This window comes from Canis aureus, chromosome 16 (assembly GCF_053574225.1).
Source record: "Canis aureus isolate CA01 chromosome 16, VMU_Caureus_v.1.0, whole genome shotgun sequence".
NCBI lineage: Eukaryota > Metazoa > Chordata > Mammalia > Carnivora > Canidae > Canis > Canis aureus.
Genome location: NC_135626.1, coordinates 16,647,298 through 16,672,864, shown reverse-complemented (window position 1 = coordinate 16,672,864; position 25,567 = coordinate 16,647,298). Strand labels below are relative to the sequence as shown.

The window sequence follows — 25,567 nt, the reverse complement described above, 5'->3', positions numbered from 1 at the left end:
TTGTATGTTCTGTTTTTTTAATGTTTAGTCTTATGTACTTTGTGAAACATGTAGGAGTAAAAAAAAGCAACATTTTTGCCATAATTAGATAGATATTTTGTAATATTTATTGTTCTCAGGAACATGTAAGTCTTTTTTTTTTTTTTTTGTAAGTCTTTTACTTAATACCTGTACAGACTATTCATGTACGTATTTTTAGGAATACATTGAGAACCGGTGTTGAGGCAAATTTGTGGGAATTGTTAGAATATAGCCCACTATAATAACTTGCTTTCTGAAAAATAATCATAAACATGTTCATCCATTCATTAAACTATTTTCTGATTACCAGCCATGAGTAAGACTCTTGATCAGTCATAGTAGAAGCTAGAAATGAAAAGACCAACTTAGCCCTCTAGGAGTTTATAATCTGGATACTAGAGAGGAGTAAGACATGTACTCAGGTTAATATAATGCAAAGCAGAATATGATTAGTAAGATGAGATATAGTAGTAATAACTGACATTTTAAGGTTCTTTGCAATTGTACACTACTTTTCCATATATTACCTCTTTTCTGGCTTCATATAGTTTTTTGGTATAGATAGAAATAATTAGTACTAGGCAGCCTGGGTGGCTCAGCAGTTTAGCGCCGCCTTCAGCCCAGGGCCTGATCCTGGAGACCTGGGATCGAGTCCCACATCGGGCTCTCTGCATGGAGCCTGCTTCTCCCTCTGCCTGGGTCTCTGCCTCTCTCTCTCTCTCTCTCTCTCTCTCCCCCCCTGTGTCTCTTCCTCCCTTCCTCTCTCTCTCTCTCTCTCTGTGTCTCTCATGAAATTATTAGTACTAAATTATAAAACTAGGTATTAAGAGACTTGTCAAAGGTTAACTGGCAAAAAAAAAAAAAAAAAGGTTAACTGGCTAATAATAAATGATGCCAGTATAGATTTAAATCTAAATCACCTGTCTTCAGGGCCCCTGGCTGGCTCGGTTGGAGGAGTGCATGGCTCTTGATCTCTGGGTTGTGAGTTTGAGCTCCATGTTGGATGTGGCAATTACTTTAAAAAAAGAAGAAGAAGAATCGTCTGTCTTGCAAGTTCTATGCGTTTTTGGTTATCTCATGATGCTTTTCCTGGGGTTTCTTTCCTTCTCTGCTTTGCAAATTAGCACTGCCTCTTAGCAAGCAGTTCGGTTTTATCAGCATGGCCCTCTTTTGTCTTCCTATATGTGCCGTTTCTTGAATTTTTTTTAAAGCTTTCATTTATTTTTTTGAAAAAATGAACAAGCAAGAGCACAAGCAGAGGGGAGAGGCAGAAGCAGACTCCCAACCAAGCAGGGAGCCTGATGCAGGGCTCAATCCCAGGATCCTGGAACCTTGACCTGAGCCAAAGGCAGACGCTTAACCAACTGAACCACCCAGGTGCCTCAGTTTCATGAATTTTGCATTTAGTTTTTGTAATTTTAACATGAGTAAAGAGCAGAAACATGAGTGTTGATAGTAATGATAAAAATTATTTTCTTGTAAATTTTAGTGCATTTACAGCCAAGACAAATGCCAGAATTGGCAGATCTCAAGCTTCATTTTAGCTCCATAGGCTTTAGCTGATAGACTACATATACCATTGTGAAGGAAAACATTCTATAGCAGTAGCTTCCTACCCCATATGCTGTGTAGTAACCAGTTAAAATTTTATCTCCATTTGGAGAAAATTAAGAGACAATAATATAAAAAGATAATAACAGCAATAGTAGACAGAGGAAAAGATTTTTGTTTGTTTAAAATGTTGGATTAAAAAAAAAAAATTAATAAATAAAAAATAAAATGTTGGATTAGGGGGATCCCTGGGTGGCTCAGCAGTTTAGCGCGCCTGCCTTTGGCCCAGGGCGGGATCCTGGGGTCCCGGGATCGAGTCCCGTGTCGGGCTCCTGGCATGGAGCCTGCTTCTCCCTCTGCCTGTGTCTCTGCCTCTCTCTCTCTCTCTCTCTGTCTATCATGAATAAATAAATCTTTAAAAAAATAATAAAAAAAAAAAATAAAATGTTGGATTATTTTGGTAAAAAATAAACACTTAGCCCTAAATTAGAGAGGCAATTATATTTTTCTATTTATTATGGATATCATTTTTAGAAGATGAAAATGAATTTTAACTGTTCACTCAAAACAATAGGCTCAATTTATCTACTTTGGATATTACTGGAGTCGATCACTTCTATTTTGCAATATCTGCCAAAAATGTTCTTAAATTTTCTGTTTTATTCTAGGTCATATAAAAGTGGATCTGGAGTAAACAACAGAAGAACTGAACTATTTTTGAAAGAACATGACCACCTTCGAAAGTAGGTATTATTGTATACATACATGCCATGTAGCTTCTCATGCTTACAAATTCCTTTGTTGATGTAACAAACGTTTTGTGGTGTTTTTTATAGCAAGTGCTTTATCAGTGCTGATTCATTTAATTCTCCTAAGAACCCTATTTGGTAGAAATGGAATTGTAACTTTTCTAGCTGTTAATTAGGAAAGATACTATGCTATGGAATATCCAAAATCTGCATTCACATCACTTAGTTTTTACTTTTATCTTTTTATCCTTAATGTTCTTTTCTTTAGCAAGTCAATCCATCTAATATATTTGTTTGGTGCTGTTGATTAGTAGTAATGATAGTAGTAATGATGCTGATAATAACTTATGTTTTAATGCCCTGTTACCACTTATATAAGCCAAGAAGCTTTATTTTTTTTTTTAATTTTTATTTATTTATGATAGTCACAGAGAGAGAGAGAGAGGCAGAGACACAGGCAGAGGGAGAAGCAGGCTCCATGCACCGGGAGCCTGACGTGGGATTCGATCCCGGGTCTCCAGGATCACGCCCTGGGCCAAAGGCAGGCGCTAAACCACTGCGCCACCCAGGGATCCCCCAAGAAGCTTTATAAAGAGTAACAGGCAAAAAAAAAAAAAAAAAAAAAAAAAAAAAAAAAAAAAAAAAAAAAAAAAAAAAAAAAAAAAAGAGTAACAGGCCATAGGTCAGATCCAAAGAAAATATCTTATTATCTAAGAATTCAGAAGAAAAGCCTAAAAATGAACTCTGTATGTTTTAAAAACAAGTCACCATATTCTATCCCTTTTTCATGTATGTTTTTCTCTGCAAGCTACTGGTTTCTTTAATATTTTCTCTGCATTTTGTTGTAGAACTTAGAGGTCAGAAAGTTACTCCTCTCTGAGCTTAGCCTCTAAGCCCTTGAGCAGCTAGTATCCACAGTAATTAAATGTTACAAATTATGTTGATATTTGCTGCTAAATGTCATAAATTAGTCATGTCTGAAGGATCTTAATGTACTTTTCAATTTATTTTTCTTTAAAGATCACCACTTTAAATATAAGCTGGTGAAATCAGAACATGGAAAAAGACCTTTTTAGAAGTCTGGGTTCTTGTAGTGTTGGATATAGTTCTTAGTGTCCTTTCTTAATCTGTTGAATGTTATTGATTGGCACAAGGGGGCAGTCTTTCCTAGAGTATGTTTAGTTTATAGTTACTCCTAGCTTTGGTAGTTCTTTTTGTATTTGATGAAAACCACCATTTTGCGTTACATCCAAAACTATATTAATACATTCTTTAGTTACAGAGTAGATTTGAGGGATAAGACACTCGAGTAGCACAAAGTAAAGGTTAAAATTGCGTCAGTGTTTCTGTATTTATTGCTTCAAAAAGATGTTAAAAAGTTAGAAATGAGGGTGCCTGGGTGGCTCAGTTAAGCGTCTGCCTTCGGACCCAGGTCATAGTCCTGAGGTCCTGGAATTGAGCCCCATGTCAGGCTCCCTTCTCCATCTCCTTCTGCTGCTCCCCCTGCTTGTGCTCTCTCCCTGTCAAATAAATAAATAAAATCTTAAAAAAAAAAAAAGAAAGAAATGCTGTAGTTGAATTACATTAAGAATAATTTGGGGATCCCTGGGTGGCGCAGCGGTTTGGCGCCCGCCTTTGGCCCAGGGCGCGATCCTGGAGACCCGGGATCGAATCCCACGTCAGGCTCCCGGTGCATGGAGCCTGCTTCTCCCTCTGCCTGTGTCTCTGCCTCTCCCTCTCTCTCTGTGACTATCCTAAATAAATAAATAAAATATTTAAAAAAAAAAAAAAAAAAAGAATAATTTGTTGCTGTAGTATACCAGAGTAATGATATAAATTAATATTGTTTATTTCCAGTAATTTCCAAACACTTTTTCTATAAATTATATATGAAAATTTGCAGTTTTGCCTTCATTTTGACAATTCAAAGAAAACCCTTCAGGAGTTTTATATTGTTCATTTTACAGGAAAAAAAATATATCAGTTCAGGAGCATATAACAAATAATTTAGGGTTATAAAAATGATGAGAAGATTGGAAATCAAAAGGTGTTTTCCATTTTTCTCAGTTTTACATATGATATACTTTATATATACTCCTTTCAGTATTTTTGTGAAAAAGTTTATATGTGCTCATTCTGTACAGAGAGAAGCAGGCCAGATGAGTTGTATGGAATATGAGCTTCTGATGAATTAGGGAAGTTGTTGGGACTTCTGGGTGGCTCAGCAGTTGAGCGTCTGCCTTTGGCTCAGGGTGTGATCCTGGAGTTCCAGGATTGGGTCCTGCATCGGGCTCCCTGCATGGAGCCTGCTTCTCCCTCTGCCTATGTCTCTGCCCCCACCCCCCTCTCTCTCTCTGTCTCTCTGTCTCTGTCTCTCATAAATAAATAAATCTTCAAAAAAAAAAAAAAAAAAGAAGAAGAATAATTAGGGAAGTTGTTGAGACCAAAAGCAAGGGCTCAGTCATTGCTCTCAACATTGGAACACAGATTCCAAATACATTTTGGGAAAATCAATCTTTTGTGGGTAAATTATAAATATTTGTTAGGTAATAACATAAAATCATAGATGATCGGTGTACAAATAATATGGAAAACTTTTTCTGTTTTTTCAGTGTCATCTCTGTGTCATTGGCTAAGTCCTTTAGGGAAGAATTGGCAAGGTCTTTTCAGAACTTTTTCCTTACAGAAGCTAGAAGTGCTCTTTATAATAAAAGTTCTCAGAGTAGAAAGTATGAATAACACAAAAAAGACAATTCAAATCACTTGTTAGTACAGATTCTGTGACCATTTTTTACTGGTAGATTGGGAGCCTTTTTGCATGTTATTTGATAAATTATTGGTTTATTTTTGCATATATCTCATAATACAGACCAAGATGTAACCATTTCCCTAATGTTGGCTTTTTGGATTATATTCAGTTTTCATTATTATACATATTGAAGTCTTTTATTTCCTTATGATTCTTAGAATTGGAATATATTCATTTGTAAAGCTTTTGATATATTATCAAATTATCTTCTAAAGGTTCGCTAGAGTCTCATTAGTAGCATATATGTAAACATTCCCCAGTGCCTTCAGTAACACTGATATTTTGAATTTTTTTAATTTATATCAAGTTAGGCAAAAATTCTGCAGTAATAGACTTTTTTTTTTAATACAAGGGATACATTTTCATTAGAGAAAACATAGGTTAAGCAGCCAAACAAAAGCATAAAGTAGTAGTAGTTAAATTAGCCTAAAGGTGATTATAGAAACCTGTAGTGATTATAGATTATATAGTTCATTTGTAATTAATAGGCTAGATTTGCTACTAGGGTATTTTTTTGATATTTTTTATTTTGATATTTCATGAATAAAGATTTTTAATATCCAGTAACTCAGGTAACTAGTTTGATTTTGTACAGTAGCACTGGACTTTTTATGGCTAGAGAAGCAAATGTAGTTTTTTTTTTTTTTTTGCAAATGTAGATTTTTATTTGATTCTTCATAACATTTTTTATGGTAATGTACACTTCTATACTTGTTTCAAAAGTACATATTTTTGCCTTGAAAAAGAATAAAACATGTTTTAGAAATGAATGCCAAACTTAAAAAAAAAAACTAATTTTGTAATTGTTTTTACCAGTTCCCATTAATACATTTTATCTAAAAATAAATGTTGTTAGCTTGTAACAATTTATCTTATGAAAGCCAATAATTTCTCTTCCTGTGGATAAAGTAGCTTTCGTTTTTGACTTGTTATTCTCTGAGTCTGTTTTCAGTACATCAGTCAGAAGAAAATGCTGACTTTGAATTAGCGTCAAGCTTGTAGCTATTTGTTTTTTACTGGGCTGTAATGTAGATGTATTTCTATGAGCTCTTTGCTTGCTATTTAGATTGATTTCTCTTCCTTTAACCATTTTCTTTCATTGTTCTTTATATTTTCCTTTTTGAAAGAAGTATCTGAATTAGTTTTCTATTTTTAAAGTTCTTTTTTTCCTTTAAGAACTATTACCATTATGATGTCTCTCATCCTTTACTTTTAAAGGATATAGTTTTAACATATGTGTATTTTTGTATTAGTAGTCATTTCCTTTCTGTCACTGAATAATTTCCACTGTATGATATATCTTGGTGGATACGTAGGTTAATGTTTTAGTTTTGGACTATTATCAATAAAGCTGATATGACCACTCTTAGACAGTTTCATGTGGCTCTGTTTTCATTTCTCTTGAGTAATTACGTAGGAGTTGAATTATTGGATTATATGGCAAGAGTAAGTTTATGTTTCGTTTTATAGGAAACTGTCAGACATTAAGTGGTTTTATCATTTTTGCATTCCTGACAATCCTATATTGAACTTTCCAGTTACTTTAAATCCTTTCCAGCATTTGATAGTGTCAGTCCTCTTTTAGCTATTCTAATAGATGTGTAATTGTATCTCATTGTGGTTTTAATTTGCACTTCTCTATGACTAATGATAAACATCCTTTCAAGTGCTATATGCCACTTGTTTATCTTTAATGAAATGTCCATATATTTTGCACATTTTTTAATTGGGCTGTTTATCTTTTTACTATTGAGTTTTGTTTTGTTTTTTTCTACTACTGAGTTTTAAAAATTCTTTCTGTATCCTGGATACAAGTTCTTTCTCAGAGGTTTTGCAAATGTTTTCCTTGAGGCTCGGACTTTTTTCATTTTCATTATGAAAATTTTTTCATTTTCATTATGCTCTAAAAGAGCAGAGGTTTTACATTTTGATGAAGTCTAGTTGATCAGTTTTTCTTTTATGATTCATGTATTTTCAGACTGAAAAATCTTGACCAAAGTTTGCAAATATTTTGCCCTTTGTTTTCTAACAGAAGTTTTACAATCTTAGCATTTTTACTTCATTTTTGTATCTAGTGAGTTAAGGTCAAGATTCATTTATTTACCACATGAATATCCAGTTGTTTCAGGACTGTTTATTGAAAAGACTCTCCTTTCCCCCACTGAATTAATTGGCACCTTTTATTGAGAATTAATTAACCGTTTGTTAGTTGGTTTATTTCTGAACCCTATATTGTTCCATTGACCTATATAGGTCCATCTATTTTTTTTTAAGATTTTATTTATTTATTCATGAGAGACAGAGAGAGAGAGAGAGAGAGAGAGAGAGGCAGAGACACAGGCAGAGGGAGAAGCAGGCTCCATGCAGGGAGCCTGACGTGGGACTTGATCCCAGGTCTCCAAGATCACACCAGGGGCTGAAGGCGGCACTAAACCGCTAAGCAACCCAGGCTGCCCTATAGGTCCATCCTTAGGCCAGTAGCTGAACTGTTTTGATTACGTAGCTTTATTTTAAGTCTTGAAATAAGGTAATGCAGGTCTTCTAACTTTGCTCTGTATTTTCAGAATTGTTTGGCTCTTCTGAGTCCTTTTCATTACCATACAAATTTTACAACCAGCTTATAAAAAAAAAAAATAAAAATAAAAACTTGCTGGTATTTTAAATAAGATTACATTGAATCTGCACAACCATTTGGGGAGAATTCCCATGGTAACAATAGCAAATCTTCCAATTCAGGACCGTGGTATGTTTTTCTATTTATTTAGGTCTCATTTTTTTTCTTGTAGCATTTTATGGTTTTCACCACACAGGTGAAATTATGTTGCACAAATTATGTTAAATTTGTTTTTAAATATTTCCTGTTTGGGGATGTGATTATAAATGGAATTTTAGGGGATCCCTGGGAGGCTTAGCGGTTTGGCGCCTGCCTTTGGCCCAGGGCGCGATGCTGGAGTCCTGGGATCGAGTCCCATATCGGGCTCCCGGCATGGAGCCTGCTTCTCCTTCTGCCTGTGTCTCTGCCTCTCTCTCTGTGTGTGTCTATCATAAATAAATAAATAAATCTTTAAAAAAAATAAATAAGTGGAATTTTTCATTTTCCAATTGTTTTGTCTGATACAGAAATATAATTGATTATTGTATATAACTTTTCATCCTATGACCTTATTAGTTTACTTATATTTATAGTAGTTTCTTGGTAAATCTTTTGGGATTTTCTATGTTTGTAATCATGTTATCTAAGAATTTAGTTTTCTTTCTTTCTTTCTAACCTGTGTTCCTTTTATCCCTTTCCTCATTGCACTGGGTCAAACCACCAACACAATGCTAAATGGAAGCAGTCAATGCAGATATTCTTGCCTTGCTTTGTATTTAGGGAGAAACATTTATCCTTTGATATTCAGAGAGTTTTTGTACATGCCCTTAATCAGGTTGCAAAAGAACCTTCCCTTCCTGATTTACCAAGGGTTACTTTTTTTGTTGGTTGGGTTTTTTTAGCTTTTTATTTTTTTATTTTTATTTTTTAATTATTTATTTATTTATGATAGTCACACAGAGAGAGAGAGGGAGGCAGAGACACAGGCAGAGGGAGAAGCAGGCTCCATGTACCGGGAGCCTGATGTGGGATTCGATCCCGGGTCTCCAGGATCACGCCCTGGGCCAAAGGTAGGCGCCAAACCGCTGCGCCACCCAGGGATCCCTTTTTTTAGCTTTTTATTTTGAAATTTTAGACTACAGAATAATTGCACAAATAGTACAGAGAATTTCTTCTACCCTTCACCCAGCTTTCCTAATGTTAATGTTTTATAGTACCTTAATACAATTATCAAATTCAGCAAATTATCATATAATAATATTAACTAAACTACAGACTTTATTCACCGATTCTTTCACTAATGTTCTTTTTATGTTCCAAGATTCAGTTCAGGCTCCTATGTTGTATTTAGGTGTCATGTCTCCTTAGTCTCCTCAGATCTGTGATAAAATTACCCAGCCTTAATTTGTCAAGAGAAGATGTCAGACAGACATACCCAAGTTAAGGGACATTGTACAAAAATAACTGACCACTACTCTTAAGTGTTCTGGTCTGACCTTACGCATTTTTGGCAAGAATACCATATGGTGATGTTGGGCCCTTCTTGGAGCATCATACCAGGGTGTATATCATGCCAGTATGTCTTATTGATAATATTAATCTAGATTGCTTAAAGTGGTGTCTGTCACATTTCTCTACTGTAAAATTGTTTCCCATTGTAATTAATAAATATATGGAAAGATGCTTTGAAATTCTGCAAATACCCTATTTCTCTGTGAACTTTTTCCGGTAGTTTTTTTTTTTTTTTTTTTAAGATTTTATTTATGTATTCATGAGAGACCCAGAAAGAGAGAGGCAGAAACACAGGCAGAGGGAGAAGCAGGCTCCACGCAGGGAGCCTGATGTGGGACTCTGATCCTGGAACTCCAGGATCACGCCCTGAGCCAAAGGCAGATGCTCAACTGCTGAGCCACCCAGGTGTCCCTTTTCCAGTAATTTTAGTATCCGTTAGTGAATCTTGCTTCCCCAGTTATTCCTGGGTTGTTTGTCTACTGGTGATTTTCTGTTTCCATCGGTCTGTACATTTATTTTTTTTTTAAGATTTTATTTATCTATTCATGAGAGAGACACACAGAGAGAGAGGCAGACACAGGCAGAGGGAGAAGCAGGCTCCATGCAAGGAGCTCGACATGGGACTCGATCCTGGGTCTCCAGTATCACACCTCAGGCTGCAGGCGGCGCTAAGCCGCTACGCCACCGGGGCCGCCAGTCTTTGTACATTTAATAGTTGAGATTCTCTAAGTACCCTTCTCCCTCATTGATTTTATTTTTTGTTTATCAGTGTAGACTCATGGATATTTATTTTATACTTTGGGTTATAATCTAACACCATCATTATTTTGTTGCTCAAATTGTTCCAACTTTAGCCATTGGGCATTCCTTCAGGTTAGCTTCTGTCATTTGACATGCCCCATCTTTTTTTTATCTTTCTTTATAATTTGTTACCACACAGTTTTCATGGCTCTTGTATTTTCCCTACCTCAGCCCTGGAATCAACCACTTCTCCAATCAGCATTAGTTCCTATTTTTGGAGAATGGTTCAGAAACTAAGACCTGGGTACTTATTGTGCTTATTGTCACTGGACTATTACTGCTTTTAGTCTCTCTCTTGCTAAAAGTTGTTGTCATGGTTGGGGTTGAATTTTTTATGTCTTGTTTTGCATCTACCGAGGTGATCAATTTTTTTCCCTTATTGCTGTAATATGGTGAATTGCATTGATTATTTTCAAACATTAAAGCAATCTTGATTCCTAGAATAAACTCCACTTTGTCATGATATATTTATTATCCTTTTGATATATTCCTGAATTTATTTTAAGGATTTTTGCATTATGCTTGTGAAGAATATCTTTAGTTTTCTTAAAATATCTTTGGCCCCATTAAATGAGTTGAGAAATGTCCCCTTTACTGTTTGCTGAAAGAATTTGTACAGGTTTGGTGTTATTCTTTCCTTAAATTAAGTTTGATGAAATTTACTAGTGAATCTGTTTCAGCCTGGAATTTTCTTTGTGGCAAGATTTTTAAACTACAAATGCAGTTTCTTTTGGAGATACTCCAAGACTCTTGGCTCTGAATTTCTCCCTGGGCTTGAGGGTGCAGGGGACTGGGAGGGTTACTGTGATTGGCCCAGCTGATCACAAATCCATCACTATGGCTAGTGGACTTAGAACATCTGTTAATCAGAAGAGAATGTGTCATATACAGAGCTCCAGAGAAGTTATTAGCCAACTTTCGCTTCAGTTGGATTTACTACACTCTCTTCTGTATTCCAAGCCATAAACATAGAAATAGTATGGTTAAACAAAATCTTTTCTTCTAGTGATTTTTTTTTAAAGATTTTATTTATTTATTCATGAGAGACACAGAGAGAGGCAGAGACATAGAGGGAGAAGCAGGCTCCCTGCAAGGAGCCCGATGTGGGAGGATGTGGGACTTGATCCTGGGATGGGGATCATTGCCCCAAGCCAAAGGCAGATGCTCAACCACTGAGCCACCCAGGCGTCCCTTGAGGTGGACTTTTACTTTAATTTTCCATTCTAGGGGGATCCCTGGGTGGCTCAGCGGTTTGGCACCTGCCTTCGGCCCAGGGTGTGATTCTGGGGTCCTGGGATCGAGTTCTGCAACAGGCTCGCTGCAGGGGGCCTGCTTCTCCCTCTGCCTGTGTCTCTGCCTCTCTCTCTCTCTCTCTCTCTCTCTCTCTGTCTCGTGAATGGATAAGTAAAATCTTTACAAAAAAAAAAATTTCCATTCTGCCTTCCTCCATCCCCCACCACTACTGAATTATGAATTTTTTGTGGGCCTATGAAACGCTGCATGATACAACCTACTGCCTAAATCTCCAACCTCCTCTCCATCCCTTCATCTATATCACTCTTTCCCTTTGTTTATTAGATACTAGATATGGTCTACGGCCATACCACCCTGAACGCACCCGATCTCGTCTGATCTAGATACTAGATATGCTGGCCTCTATTTACTTCTTTCCCAGAGATACTAAGCCTTTTCCCTTCTCAGCTTCTTTGTACTTCTAACTTGTTCTATCTGCTTAAAATACTCTTTTCTTAGCTTTTCATGTGGCTTATTCATTGACATCTTTAGTCTAAGGTCACTTGTCACTTCTTCAAAGAGGAGTTTCTGACTATATTATCTAAAATAGACCTTTTTTATCTCTAAGAAGGCACTCTTTTTTTTTTTTTTTTGGCTTCTCTTATAGCATTTATGAGAATCTGTAATAATTTGTTGGGCTTTTTATTTTTTATCATCAAGTGACTCCTTGAATGTAACTTTTGTAAAGGTAGGGACCTGATTAGTCTAGTCTGTTGGCAGTGTTGTGTCCCTAGTTCCTATTATATCATAGACACTTAATATTTATTTCTTGTTTAAATGAATGGATGTATGTAGATGTAAACAGAAGGTATTAATTTTGGTTTCATATACATGTATATGTAGGACACCTGTTTCCCATTATAGGAAACCTGTTTCATTCATTTACTTATTCCCCAAATATTTATTAAATACATACAATGTATAAGATATTGGTCCAGATGCTATATTTACATATGAAATTTGATTTTGAGAACTAAAGGGGATATTATTAAGGTGATAAATAATTAAAAGTCAAATTCTTCTATGGTATATACTAACAGTCTTTGGCAGATGCTTATCTCTCTTATTTATAGATAGAAACAAGATTCAGAAAGGACATAGGCTAAGGTTTCATAAAAATTCAAACCTGTATTTCCTAACCTGGTTCCATATTTGTCCCACATCATACTGCCTCCCTGTGACTTGCTTTTTTTTAAATTTTATTTTTCTTATTTTAGGGATTCAGCATGCATAATGCTATTAAGGTTTGAAAGATCAGTTGCTTTACATTTTTCTGAAAAGCAGGTGATGTGACCTCCCTGTGTCTTGTTTTTGGGGTGTTTTGGTTTTTTGTTTGTTTGTTTTGGTTTTGGTTTTGGTTTTTTGTTTTGTTTTGTTTTGTTTTGTTTTTTGTAATGGGATTGTAGCTGTCCCTTTATGTTACATGATTTTTTAGGAAGAATGGCTTAAGAGTTAAGGCATTTTACACAATTAAAAGCACTTAAAAAATCAAAAGAATTCATTTCACCTAACTTTTCAAATACAGGGCTGTTGTATAAAGCAAGTTACATTTAAATACACAGAATCAATTACAGTATTGAGAATATGTTTTGTTTTCATTCCATTGACTTCAGCAGATATGGTTTTTATTATCTGAGATGGTACATATACTTGTACACTTAGGTGTAAATATGTTCATGAGTAAGTAAAGAACTACTATATTGTCAGAGGCTTACCTTTTCTCTACTAACAATTTTTCTTATGACTTTTTTCTTAGCATATGTTTAGACTATTAATATTTTGAATTTTTTTAATTTATCAGACTTGTCATTTAGGTTAGATGATCGAGAGTTGTGGTTGTGGAAATATTTTACATAGGTGTTTTAAAAACAATGAAAATGGCTTCATTTTTTGTTTCATGATTTTAGCTAGATTTCTCGGAGGTCCCACAGCTAATTAAAGCTGGTGCTCTGTGTTGCTTCTGCAATACTACACTGCTTTTCTAAACCGATTTTTTTTTCCTATAAACTGCTAAGCCCTTACAGAAATGTAAGCTTTTACTGTTGCTATGATCATTATTCAGAATCTAACTTGATCCAAATTATACTGAAGAGAGAAACTTGTATCTTTTTGGACAATTAGTATGTACTCAATCTAAACCGATTTTTATGGTATCCACATCACACAGTTGCTAAGATAAATGCATGTAAAGAAGCTTTGTAAGGCATGTCTATATGAAGCAAAACATAATGAGGGTTTTAGAGAGTAAGAAAAGCAAATACTAAAGATGAAAACCTTTTATGTGCATTGTTAATTTACATGCCTTAAATATAATTTGAAATACTTCTAATGTTAGGATCATCTTTGTGAAATTAAATTTTAATTGTGTTAATGGAGCATGACCATATTTGAAAAGTATAAGACATATGATCACCATAATTTAGTGACTTTTACAAGGAGTGGCTTTATTCCAAAAGTTTTTGGTGTAATCATATGTACATTTGTTGTGTAATAAATACCATATGACTCCAATTAAATGATGGTCAGATTACCCAGTCCCACGACCTGGGATCACGAACTGAGTCAAAGGCAGACTCTCAACCACTGAGCCACCCAGGTGCCCCTGCTTGTTATTATTTACTTGGTAACTACCTGAAATGGTTTATACACATACATACATACATATACTTTTATTTCTTTGTGAAACATCACTCCATGGAGAAAACACCATTATAAAGGTAATGCTAATGAAGCGATCCTACAAAAAGTGGTGCTCCTGGGACGCCTGTGGTCCAGGATCGAGTCCCACATTGGGCTCCCTGCAGGGAGCCTGCTTCTCCTTCTGCGTGTGTCTGTGCCTCTCTCTGTGTGTCTCTCATGAATAAGTAAATAAATCTTAAAAAAAAAAAAAGTGGTGTTCCTAAGTAGAAAAATGAGAAGCTTATGGAAGAAGCTACATGTATTAGTAGTAGCCATAAATATGAGAATATGCAAAGATCTTGAGATATATCCCTTACCTATATTAGGGGTTTTCATATAATAGAGACTTGAATTTTTAACATATGAGGACTGATAGTATTTATTTCACTGTGTTATCTATCATTTCATTTATGGGATATTTTATTTTATTTTTTAAGATTTTATTTATTTATTCATGAGAGACACAGAGAGAGAGGCAGAGACACAGGCAGAGGGAGAAACAGGCTCCATGCAGGGAGCCCGATGTGGTACTCAATCCCGGGTCTCCAGGATCAGGCCCTGGGCTGAAGGCAGGCGCCAAACCGCTGAGCCACCCCGGGATCCCCCATTTATGGCATATTTTAAAATTACATGTTATTATTTTAAATTTAATTATTTTAAATGTAATTATTTTAAAATTACATGCCCCATTTGTCTCAGGTTGTGCAGTTGTCTTCCATATTGAAATAGATGACAAAGCAACTTAATAGAACTCTGAATAATACTTTTCTTATTTTCATATTCATGTGGTAGTATACAGTTTTATAAGGCAAAATAACCTAGTTTGGAGCTTTTATGCAGAACTCATTTTTCTTCCCTTGGAGCATATGGAAATCAAATCTATCTTCAGTCAGTACATGGCTTTGTTATACAGTAAAACAGAGTTGGAGATACTCTGCTGTAGTGAGGAATTTATCTTCCCAGATATGTTTGCACAATGTGACATATATATCCTCTGTCTGCCCCCGTTAACTATGATTGCTACTGTATTAATCTAACAAGTGTCTTGTTACTCATTTATTTAACAAGTATTAAATGAGTGTCTCCTGTGTGCTAGGTACTATACTAGGCTCTAGGGAGTCAAAGATGAATTAGACTCAGCCTCCACTCCTTGGGAATTCATTCTAGTTGGAGAAATAATAAACATAATTATGATATCTTATAAGATATATTCTTAAAGTATTAAATGAGACACCATTTCCAAAAAAAAACTTTGTAAGCTTTACAAATTTAAGATATTTTTCTTCCACTGCATAGTACAGTGTCTAATATATCCTAAATGCTTGTTTATTCATGAATGAATTGATAAAAAACAAAATAATGAAAGCATAATATTATTAAAAAAAAGAATAATTAGTTCTGCCTGGGTGTATACATAATGGGAAAGGCTTCACAAAGGATGTGACTTTTGAGCTGGACTTTAAGATATAAGCAATTTATGTTGAGAATAAGGTAAAGGGATTCCAAGGCAAGAGAAAGACTAAAACATGAAAGCACTTTGAACTCTATCAACCGTGTATGTTTAGGTTTCTCATTCTGCCTGTGTCTTTGCCTCTCTCTCTCTGTGTCTCTCTCTCTGTCTCTCATGAATAAATAAATAAAATCTTTTTTAAAAAAATGAAAAAAGCTACAGATGGGAAGAAGATATTTGCAAAACACTTATCTGATGAAGGACTGTTACCCAAAATATACAAAGGACTCTTAAAATTCAATAATTATGGGACGCCTGGATGGCTCAGGGCATGATCCTGGAGTCCTGGGATCAAGTCCCACATCAGGCTCCGTGCATAGAGCCTGCTTCTCCCATTGCCTATATCTCTGCCTCTCTCTTTCTGTGTCTCTCATGAATAAATAAATAAAATCTTTTTTTAAAAAATTCAACAATTAAAAAGTAGGCAAAAGATCAGAACAGACAATTCATCTGAGATGATAAGCAGATGGCAAATAAGCATATGAAAATATATTCAGCATCATGTCATTAGGGAATTGCAAATTAAAACAATCAGATACCACTATATACCTATTAGAATGGCTAAAATCCAAAACACAGCATCAAATGTTGGCAAGGATGTGGAGCAGTAGGAACTCTCGCTGCTGGTGGAAATACAAAATGGTATAGCCACTTTGGGAGCCAGTTTGGCAGCTTCATTAAAATATTAAATGTAATCTAACCATATGGTCCAGCAGTCATGCTCCTGGGTATTATCTAAATGAATTGAAAACTTATGTCCAAACAAAAGCCTGCACACAAATGTTTACTCATAATTGCCAGAACTTGGAAGCACAGATAGAACAGTACATCCATACAATGGAATATTATTCAGTAATATAGGAGTAACCTAGCAAGCCCCAAAAGACATGGAGGAGCCATTAAATGCTCAAAAGAAGCCAGTCTGAAAAGGCCACATACTGTGTGTGTAATTCCAACTATAGCACAAAAGGCAAAACTATCAACAGTAGAAAGATGAGCTGTTGCCAAGGGTTCGGCGGGGGGCGGGGTGGGGGAGAAGAGGAAGAAGAGTAAGTAAGTAGGTGGAGCACATGGGCAGTGAAGCTATTCTGTATGACATTGTAATGATGGGTACATGACATTATGCATTTGTTAAAACCTGTAGAACAACACGAAAGAGTGAACCCTAATGTAAACTATGGATTTTATATAATAATGACCAGTATTGGCTCATCAATTGTAATGTACCACACTAAAAGATATTGATAGGGGAAAATGGGTGTATGGGAACTCTACTTTCTGCTAAATATTTCTGTAAACCTAAAACTCTTCTAAAAAATAAGTCTATTGATTTTAAAGAACACACTGCTAATAATTTAGCTTTAACTTTTCTCTTTTTTTTTTCTCCCTAAATTAGAATTCTGAGTCTGATGCTTTACTCTTTGTCCTTAGGTAACTTCATGTAATTAGAAAACAAAATTTCTATGCCAAAGGAAATAAGGAAATAAGCCACCATATATAATGTTAATGGAATAGGGATTGCAAATAATTTATACTTTCATCCTTTTTTCTCTATTTCCCAGATGGTATCTATAAAATAAATATCTGTTTGCACTAAAACAGTTTTTTGTATCCTATTGCAGCTTAATTGTATTCACTTATCTATCTGTTTCAATAGATATATATATGCAGGGGCACCTGGGTGACTCGGTTGAACGTCCGATTCTTGGTTTCAGCTCAGGTCGTGACCTCAGGATCCTGAGATTGAGCCAGTGTCTATTTGAGATTCCTTCCCCCTCTCTCTCCTCCCTCTGCTCTTCCTCTGCTCCTGCTGTCTCTCTCTCTCTCTAAAAGAAATAAATAAAATCTTTTTAAAAAGAGAGTGTATACAAAAATAAATAAGACCTAGATCTTAAGGGTCTCTCTGTTTAACTACCAGTAAAAGACTGCATCACCACAGTGTTTGGTGTAAATGATATGATTGGTTGCAGTTTACAAAGGGATCAGTTTTATTTTTTTTTTAATTTTTTTAAAGATTTTATTTATTCATGAGAGACACAGAGAGAGAGAGAGAGAGAGATGCAGAGACACAGGCAGAGGGAGAAGCAGGCTCCATGCAGGGAGCCTGACATGGGACTCGATCCTGGGTCTCCAGGATCATGCCCTGGGCTCAGCTAAGCCGCTGAGCCACCAGCCTGCCCAAAGGGATCAGTTTTAAAATTGTTATTTTTGGGGATCCCTGGGTGGCTCAGCAGTTTAATGCCTACCTTTGGCCCAGGGCACGATCCTGGAGTCCCGGGATCGAGTCCTGTGTCGGGCTCCTGGCATGGAGTCTGCTTCTCCCTCCTCCTGTGTCTCTCTGCCTCTCTCTCTCTATGTCCATCATAAATAAATAAATCTTAAAATAAATAAATAAATTTAAAGAAATAAAATTATTTATTATGCACTTGCTTATCTTATTTACTTGTTTATTTGTTTACTATGTACTTAATAGAATAAAAGAGGATTCTAATTAGGTGTTATTTAAGTGATTTTGCCAAATTCTTATTTTTTTTTTTTTTTTTTGGTTTAAATTGCTTTAAAATATGTGCTTGAAATCCCATTTTTTCCCCCTGAAATTTGTGCCATTTTGCAGTGTGTGTGTTGGGGAAAATTAATTATTAAAAAGAATTGTTTAAATGTTGCTTTGGTGATTCCACTGTTCAATAATTGGTGATGAAATTTGACTCCTTGTTTTCACCTAATTTAAATTGGTCTTGAGATAAACAGAAACTTGTTGTTTACAGACTCCAGATGACTTTATGGAATGCCTTTGAGCTGTTATGAAGTACTTGTTTAAGAAGGATAATTCCACTTCATTGTATATATTATTCCCCAAAGGAAAGCAATTTTAAATTTGACTTTTACAATCTTTATGCCATCTTTATGGAACCACTCTGTTGTTGAATTGGTATCCACAATATCAAAAATGCTTGGAATGAATGGTGTCTATTCAGGAGGGCTTAGGGTAAATAAGTGACTTTGAGCAATCTGAAACTTAGAAATCGCTGGCCTTCCTCTGTATTTGCCGTTGTATAAGCTATGGATGCCACTGGGAGGGAGGACCTCCTTCTCCACAAGATAGGATATTTGGGATTATAATTTTGTTTTCTTCAATAAGTAAGAAAGCCTATTAGGTTGGTTTCCTTTTCAGGGGAATCCAGCCAACTGTTTTCTTTGACTGCAGTTCAGATGATGCTATAAAATTACCATTATATGAGGATAAATTGTGAATTTGAAATATTTAAAATGACCTATCTTAATGAAAATGTGTTTTAAGAAAACCTATTATTGAAAATCAGTTTTCTACAAAAAAATATGGAAAATGAAGGCATGAGTATTTGCCTTATAAGATACTTAATATAATTTATGTAAATAGAATGGTCTTATTACATTTAAAATACGACTTAATGTTACTTTCAGAAAGGGTACCTTTTTTTTTTTTTTTTTTTTTTTGAAAGGGTACCTTTTAAGGAACATACTCATTACATAAAACAAGGGTTATATCTCTGTGCTACAAACAACATCAAAGAATTTTCTTGCTATGAAATGACACAAAAAGTTGTTCCTTAGTGGCCATTTCAACCTCACTTCTTCAAGGACATTATCTTTGAATAGAAAACAGAATGGCTTTGTTTTCCAATCAGAGTCTAGCAGTTAGGGTGATTTATTAGCTAGTAGAACTTTAGCTCTGAGATCTGTGGTCAAGAACAAATCCACAAGAAATTTTCATATCTTATAGAAATCAGATAATTATAATAATGGAAGTATATCTAGCTGGTTTTCTGATGATTTGTGTGAAATGCTTAGCTTTCTGTTTTTTCATTTTTATCTAGGCAGATTCACTTGAGTTTAGTTAGATTGAAATGTATTTTCCATATTAGGTTCTGTTTGTTTGTTTTTTAACACTGTTTCACCACAATAATACTACTTAAGGTATGTACCTTTATATTCAGTCTAACTTGGGATTGAATTTGTGTAACTATTGTTGCTGTTTGGTACATTGGTCAACACTTCAGTTTTTAAATTTTTAGCTTTTCTGTTCCATTGTTTATCCCTCTGCCAGTATCATGGTCTTTTTTTTTTCTCCAACAGTCTTGATTACTGCAGCTATGTAATAAGTATTAAATTTGGGTAAATTAATTCCTCTCGTTTATTCTTTTTTCAGAATTGCTTTAACTATACTAATTATTTGGCTTTCTTATAAATTTTACAATAATCTTGTCTATATCTAGGAATTGCATTAAATTTATAAATCAGTTTGGGGAGAATTGACATCTTTACTCTGTTGAGTTTTCCAACGCATGAATGTGGTGTATGTCTCCATTTATTTAGGTCTTCTTTGATTTCTTCATCAATGTTGTGTCTATACAAATTCTGAACTTGTACACAAGTTCTGTACAGTTTTATTAGATTTACGCCTGTTTTTCTTTCAACAGTTATAAATGGCATTCTTTTTAAGTTTGGTGTCCACATGTTTTTTGCTAGTACATAGAAATACAATTGATTTTTGCATATTTATAATGCAACCTTGCTGAACTCATTCTAGAAATTTTTATATAGATTATTTGAGATTTTCTATGTAGACAATCTTGTCATCTGCAAATAAAGATCTATTTCTTCCTTTCCAATCTGTATACCTTTTATTTCCATTTCTTGCTTTATTGCATGGCTAGAATTTCCAGCACTATATTGAATAAGACTGGTAAGAATGGGGTTCCTTGCCCCGTGCCAAATCTTACAGAGAAGTGTTTAATCTTTTACGGCCTTTTTTTTTTTTTTAAGATTTTTATTTATTTGAGAGAAAGAGTTTGCATGGACAAGAGAGAGCATGAGCAGCGGGGAGGGGAGAAGGAGAGGGAGAAGTAGATTCCCTACTGAGGAGGGAGCCCGATGGTGTACTCAATCTCAGGACTCTGGGATCATGACCTATGCCAAAGGCAGACGCTTAACCGATTGAGCCCCCTAGGCACGTCCAGTCTTTCACTGTTAAGTGTAATGCTAGCTGTAAGTTTTTGTAAATCCTCTATCAAGTTGAGCGAGTATTCCTCTAATTTTTCTGATAATGTTTCTCATGATGGGTGTTGTATTTTGTCAAATGCTTTTTAGCCTGCTCATATATGGTGGGTTACATTGATTAATTTTTGAATAATTTTTTTAAAAAATTTTATTTAAATTCCACTTAGTTAACATACTGTGTAGTATTAGTTTCAGGTGCAAAATATAGTGACTCAGCACTTCTATACAACATTCAGTGCTCATCTCAAGTGTACTCCTTAATCCCCATCACCTATTTAAACCATTCCTCCATCTACCTCCCTTCTGGTAACCATCAGTTCTCTATAGTTAAGAGTCTGTTTCTTGGTTTCCCCTCCATCCCACGTCTTTTTTTCCCCTTTGCTCATTTGTTTTGTTTTTTAAATTCCACATATAAGTGAAATCATACAAGGTTTGTCTTTCTCTGACTGACTCATTTCACTTAGCATAATACTCTCCATCTAGCTCTGTTCATGTTGTTGGAAATGGCAAGATTTCATTCTTCTTTATGGCTGAGTAATAAATATATTACTTTATATATATATATATATTATGCATGTAAATATTCCATTATATATATTTACACACACTACATCTTCTTTATCCAGTCATCAATCTGTGCACCCTTGGGCTGTTTCCATAATTTGGCTATTGTATATAATAAGCAGCAGAGTGCATGTATCCCTTTGAATTAGTATTTTTGCATCTTTTGGGTAAATACCTAATAGTGTGATTACTGGATCATATGGTAGTTCTATTTTTAATTTCTTGAGGACCCTCCATACTGTTTTCCAGAGTGGCTACACTAGTTTGCACTCCCCCCAATAGTGTAAGAGGTTTCCCTTTCTCCACATCCTTACCAACACCCTGTGTTTCTTATATCGTTGATTTAGTCATTCTGACAGGTGTGAGGTAGTATCTCATTGTGGTATTGATTTGCATTTCTCTGATGATGAGTGATGTTGAGCAGCTTTTCATATGTCCGTTGGCCATCTGGATATCTTTTTTTTAAAATATTTTATTTATTCATGAAAGACAGAGAGAGAGAGAGAGGCAGAGACATAGGCAGAGGGAGAGAAGCAGGCTCCATGCAGGGAGCCCGACGTGGGATTCAATCCCAGGTCTCCAGGATCACGCCCTGGGCCAAAGGCAGGCACTAAACCGCTGAGCCACCCAGGGATCCCCTGGATATCTTCTTTGAAGAAGTGTCTGTTCATGTCTTCTACCCATTTTTAATTGGATTATTTGTTTTTTGGGTGTTAAGTCTTATAAGTTCTTTATATATTTTGGATACTAACCCTTTATCAGATACATCATTTGCAAATATCTTCTATTCCGTAGGTTGCCTTTTAGTTTTTTTGGTTATATCCTGATTTTTGAATATTGAAGCCATCTTGCATTCCTGGAATTAACCGCACTTAGTCATGGTGCATAATTCTTTTTATATGTTGCTGAATTCTATTTTACATTTTTAAAAATTAGGAGAACTGAGTTAATTTTATTTATCTCAAGAACCTGTTGAGGAGCTGTTTACTTGGTTATTAAGACAAAAATTGAATGATGACTGTGAACAAGGAGAAAAGTTACCAAATCTGAAAAAGACTAAAGAAATTATAGGAGCATTCATATGTTGTTCATTCTTTGGGGTGAAAGGGGTCAAAGAACTGTTGTCTAGAATATGGATAGTCTGTCCTAGCTATTTAAATTGCTTCCTAGAACAATAAAATTTAGAATAGAGATCCTCCAGTGACATAAAGGTTGCTAGATGAGAGGAAAGGGGAAGAATAGAGAAATGGAATAAATCTTAAGAGTATAGATTTTTATTAGAGAGAAGTCATTATCTAAAAGTAGTAGGGAAAACTAAAACTGATTGTAGAAGAGAGGAAGAGAGCTATCATTTATTGAGACAGTAAGAGCCAAATTTCTGAAGTCAGACTGAATTTGAATCCCACCTCTGCTAATAATTGTGAACAATGATTAGATTACTTCTTTCAGTCTCCATTTATGTGTGAATGATGAGAATGATATCTACTCTTGGGTGGGGTAGTGTATTACATTCCACATATGAGAGATCATGTGATATTTATCTTTCTCTGTCTTATTTCACTTAGCATAATGCTCTCATGGTCCATCCATGTTGAAAAGGCAATATTTAAAAAAAAAAAAAAAAGAAAGAAAAGGCAATATTTCATTCTTTTTACCACTGAGTAATATTTTATTGTATATATGACAATTTCTTTTTTTTTTAAGATTTTATTTATTTATTCATAAGAGACAGAAAGAGAGGCAGAGACATAGGCAGAGGGAGAAGCAGGCTCCATGCAGGAAGCCTGATATGAGTCTCCATCCCGGGACCCCAGGATCACGCCCTGAGCGGAAGGCAGATACTCAACCACTGAGCCCCCCAGGCATTCTTGTATCACAATTTCCTTATCCATTCACCTGTTGATGAATTTAGGTTGATTCCATAACTTGGCTTTTGTAAATAATGCTGCAGTGAACATGGGGATATGTATTTTTTTTTTAGTTAATATTACTACTTTCTATTTTTCACTTTTTATTTCACTTCCCAGAAGTGGAATTGCTGGATCATGTAGTAGTTATATTTTTAATTTTTTGAAGAACCTCCATACTATTTTCCATAGTGGCTGCACCAGTTTATATTCCCACCATCAGTACACAGGGGTTCCCTTTTTTCCACATAATTTCAACAGTTGTTATTTCTAGTCTTTTTGATAATAGCTATTCTAATAAATATGAGGTGATATCTTACTGTGATTTTGATTTGCATTTCCCTGATGATTAAGATGCTTCTTTTCATGTATCTTTTGGCCATTGATACATCTTTTTTTTTGGAAAAACATTTATTCAGATCTTAGGCCACTTTTTATTCAGATTGGGTGTTTTGTTGGTTTTTGTTTTGTCTTGTTTTGCTGCTGATAGGAGTTCCTTACATATTGAATATTAGCCCTTTACCAGATATATGATTTGCAAATATTTTCTTCCATTCAGTAAGTTGCCTTTTTATTTTGTTGATTGTTTCCTTTGCTGTACAGAAATTTTTTAGTTTGGAAGAAAAAATATTTTTCATTTGATGTAGTTCCATTTATTTATTTTTGCTTTTGTTGTTTTTGGTATCAAATACAAAAAAATCATCACCAAGATCTATGTCAAGGAGCTTACTGCCTGCATTTTCTTTTGAAAGTTTTATGGTTTCAAATCTTATGTTCAGTTCCCCAATCCATTTTGAGTTAATTTTGTGTTTGGTGTAAGATAGTGTTCCAGTTTTATTCTTTTGCAATGGCTGTCCAGTTTCCCCAAAAGCATTTGTTAAAGAAATTGTCCTTTCCCGCTTGTGTATTCTTGGCTCCTTTGTCATAAATTGACTATATATGTGTGGCTTTATTTCTGGGCTTTCTGTTCTGTTCTGTTGATCTATGTCTGCTTTAATGCTAGTACCATACTCTTTTAATTACTATAGTTTTGTAATATAATTTGAAATTAGGGAGCATGATGCCTCTGGCTTAGTTTTTCTTCCTCATGATTGTTACGGCTCTTCAGGGTCTTTTATGATTCTTTACAAATCTTAGGATGGTTTGTTTTGTTTCTGTAAAAAAAATGCTGTTGGAATTTTGATAGGAATTACATTGAATCTACATATTGCTCTAGGCAGTATGGCCATTTTAACATTAATTCTTCTAATCCATGAGCTTGGAATATCTTTCCACTTATTTATGCCTTCTTCAGTGTCTTGTATTAATGTCACCTTGTGTTTAAATATATTCCTAGGTATTTTATTCTTTTTGATGCAGTTGTAAATGGGATTTTCTTAATTTCTCTTCCTGATAGTTTATTATTAGTGTATAAGACAGATTTTTGAGTCATGGGTTTTGCATTCTGCAACTTTACTGAATTCATTTATTCTAACAGTTTTTTGATTGAGTCTTTAGGGTTTTTAATATGTCACCTGCACATAGTGACAGTTACTTCCTTCATTGCAGTTTGGATGCTTTTTTTTTTTTTCTTTTTCTTACCTCATTGGTCTGTTTAGGACTTCTAAAGCTATATTGAATAAAAGTGACAAGAGTGGGCATCTTTGTTTCTGATCTTAGCTTTCAGCTTTTCATCATAGAGGATATCAGTTGTGAGCTTGTTGTATATGATCCTTATGTTGAGATACATTTCTTACCTGCTTTGTTGAGAGTTTTTATCATAAATGGATGTTGAATTTTGCGAGATGCTTTTTCTGCATTTGTTAAGATAATCATGATTTTTATCTTTCATTTTGTTAGTGTGATGTATCCCATTGATTGTAGATGTCAAATCATCTTTACATCTCTGGAATAAATCCCACTTAATCATGGTGTATGATCTTTTTTTAATGTATTCAATTTGGTTTGCTGACATTTTTGTATAGGATTTTTACATCTGTATTTATCAGGATATTGGCCTATACAGTTAGTCTCCTCTTATCTGTGGTTTCACTTTTCATGATTTCAGTTACCTGTGAACATTACCTTTTCATGATTTCAGTTACCTGTGGTCCAGAGGCAGGTGATCTTCCTTCTGACATATTGTCAGAAGGTCAGTAGTTGCCTAATGCTACTGTTCATTCCCCTCACTTCACCTCATCACATAGTCATTTTATCACCTCATATTATCACAAAAAGAAAGGTGAGTACAGTACAGTAAGATATTTTGAGAATGAAAAATCACATTCACATAACTTATTATAGTATATTGTTACAATCCTATTTTATTCTTAGTTATTGTTGTAATCTCTTATGGTGCATAATTTACAAATTAAACTTTATCATAGGTATGTATGAATAGGAAAAAAAAACATAGTATACATAGGTTTCAGTACTATCCATGGTTTCAGACATTCTCTGGGGGTCTTGAAATGTAGTCTTCTTAGACAAAGGGAGACTACTGTAATTTTATTTTCTTATGGCATTTGGAACAGTACATGGCTCATAATCTCTCCATAACTA

The 25,567-nt window shown here is 34.9% G+C and overlaps 1 protein-coding gene across 8 annotated transcripts in view; it reads left to right on the top strand.

The window, feature by feature from the left end:
• Positions 1–25,567, top strand: part of GOSR1 (golgi SNAP receptor complex member 1) — a 57,386-nt gene that overhangs the window by 15,442 nt on the left and 16,377 nt on the right. For all 8 annotated transcript variants that reach the window (XR_013354107.1, XR_013354106.1, XR_013354105.1 and 5 more), the window contains exon 6: positions 2,241–2,315. Coding sequence is in view for 5 of the 8 variants with exons in the window: in XM_077851850.1 (XP_077707976.1) it covers positions 2,241–2,315 (75 nt within the window). In the remaining 3 variants the exon portion in view is untranslated. The remainder of the gene's footprint in view (positions 1–2,240; positions 2,316–25,567) is intronic.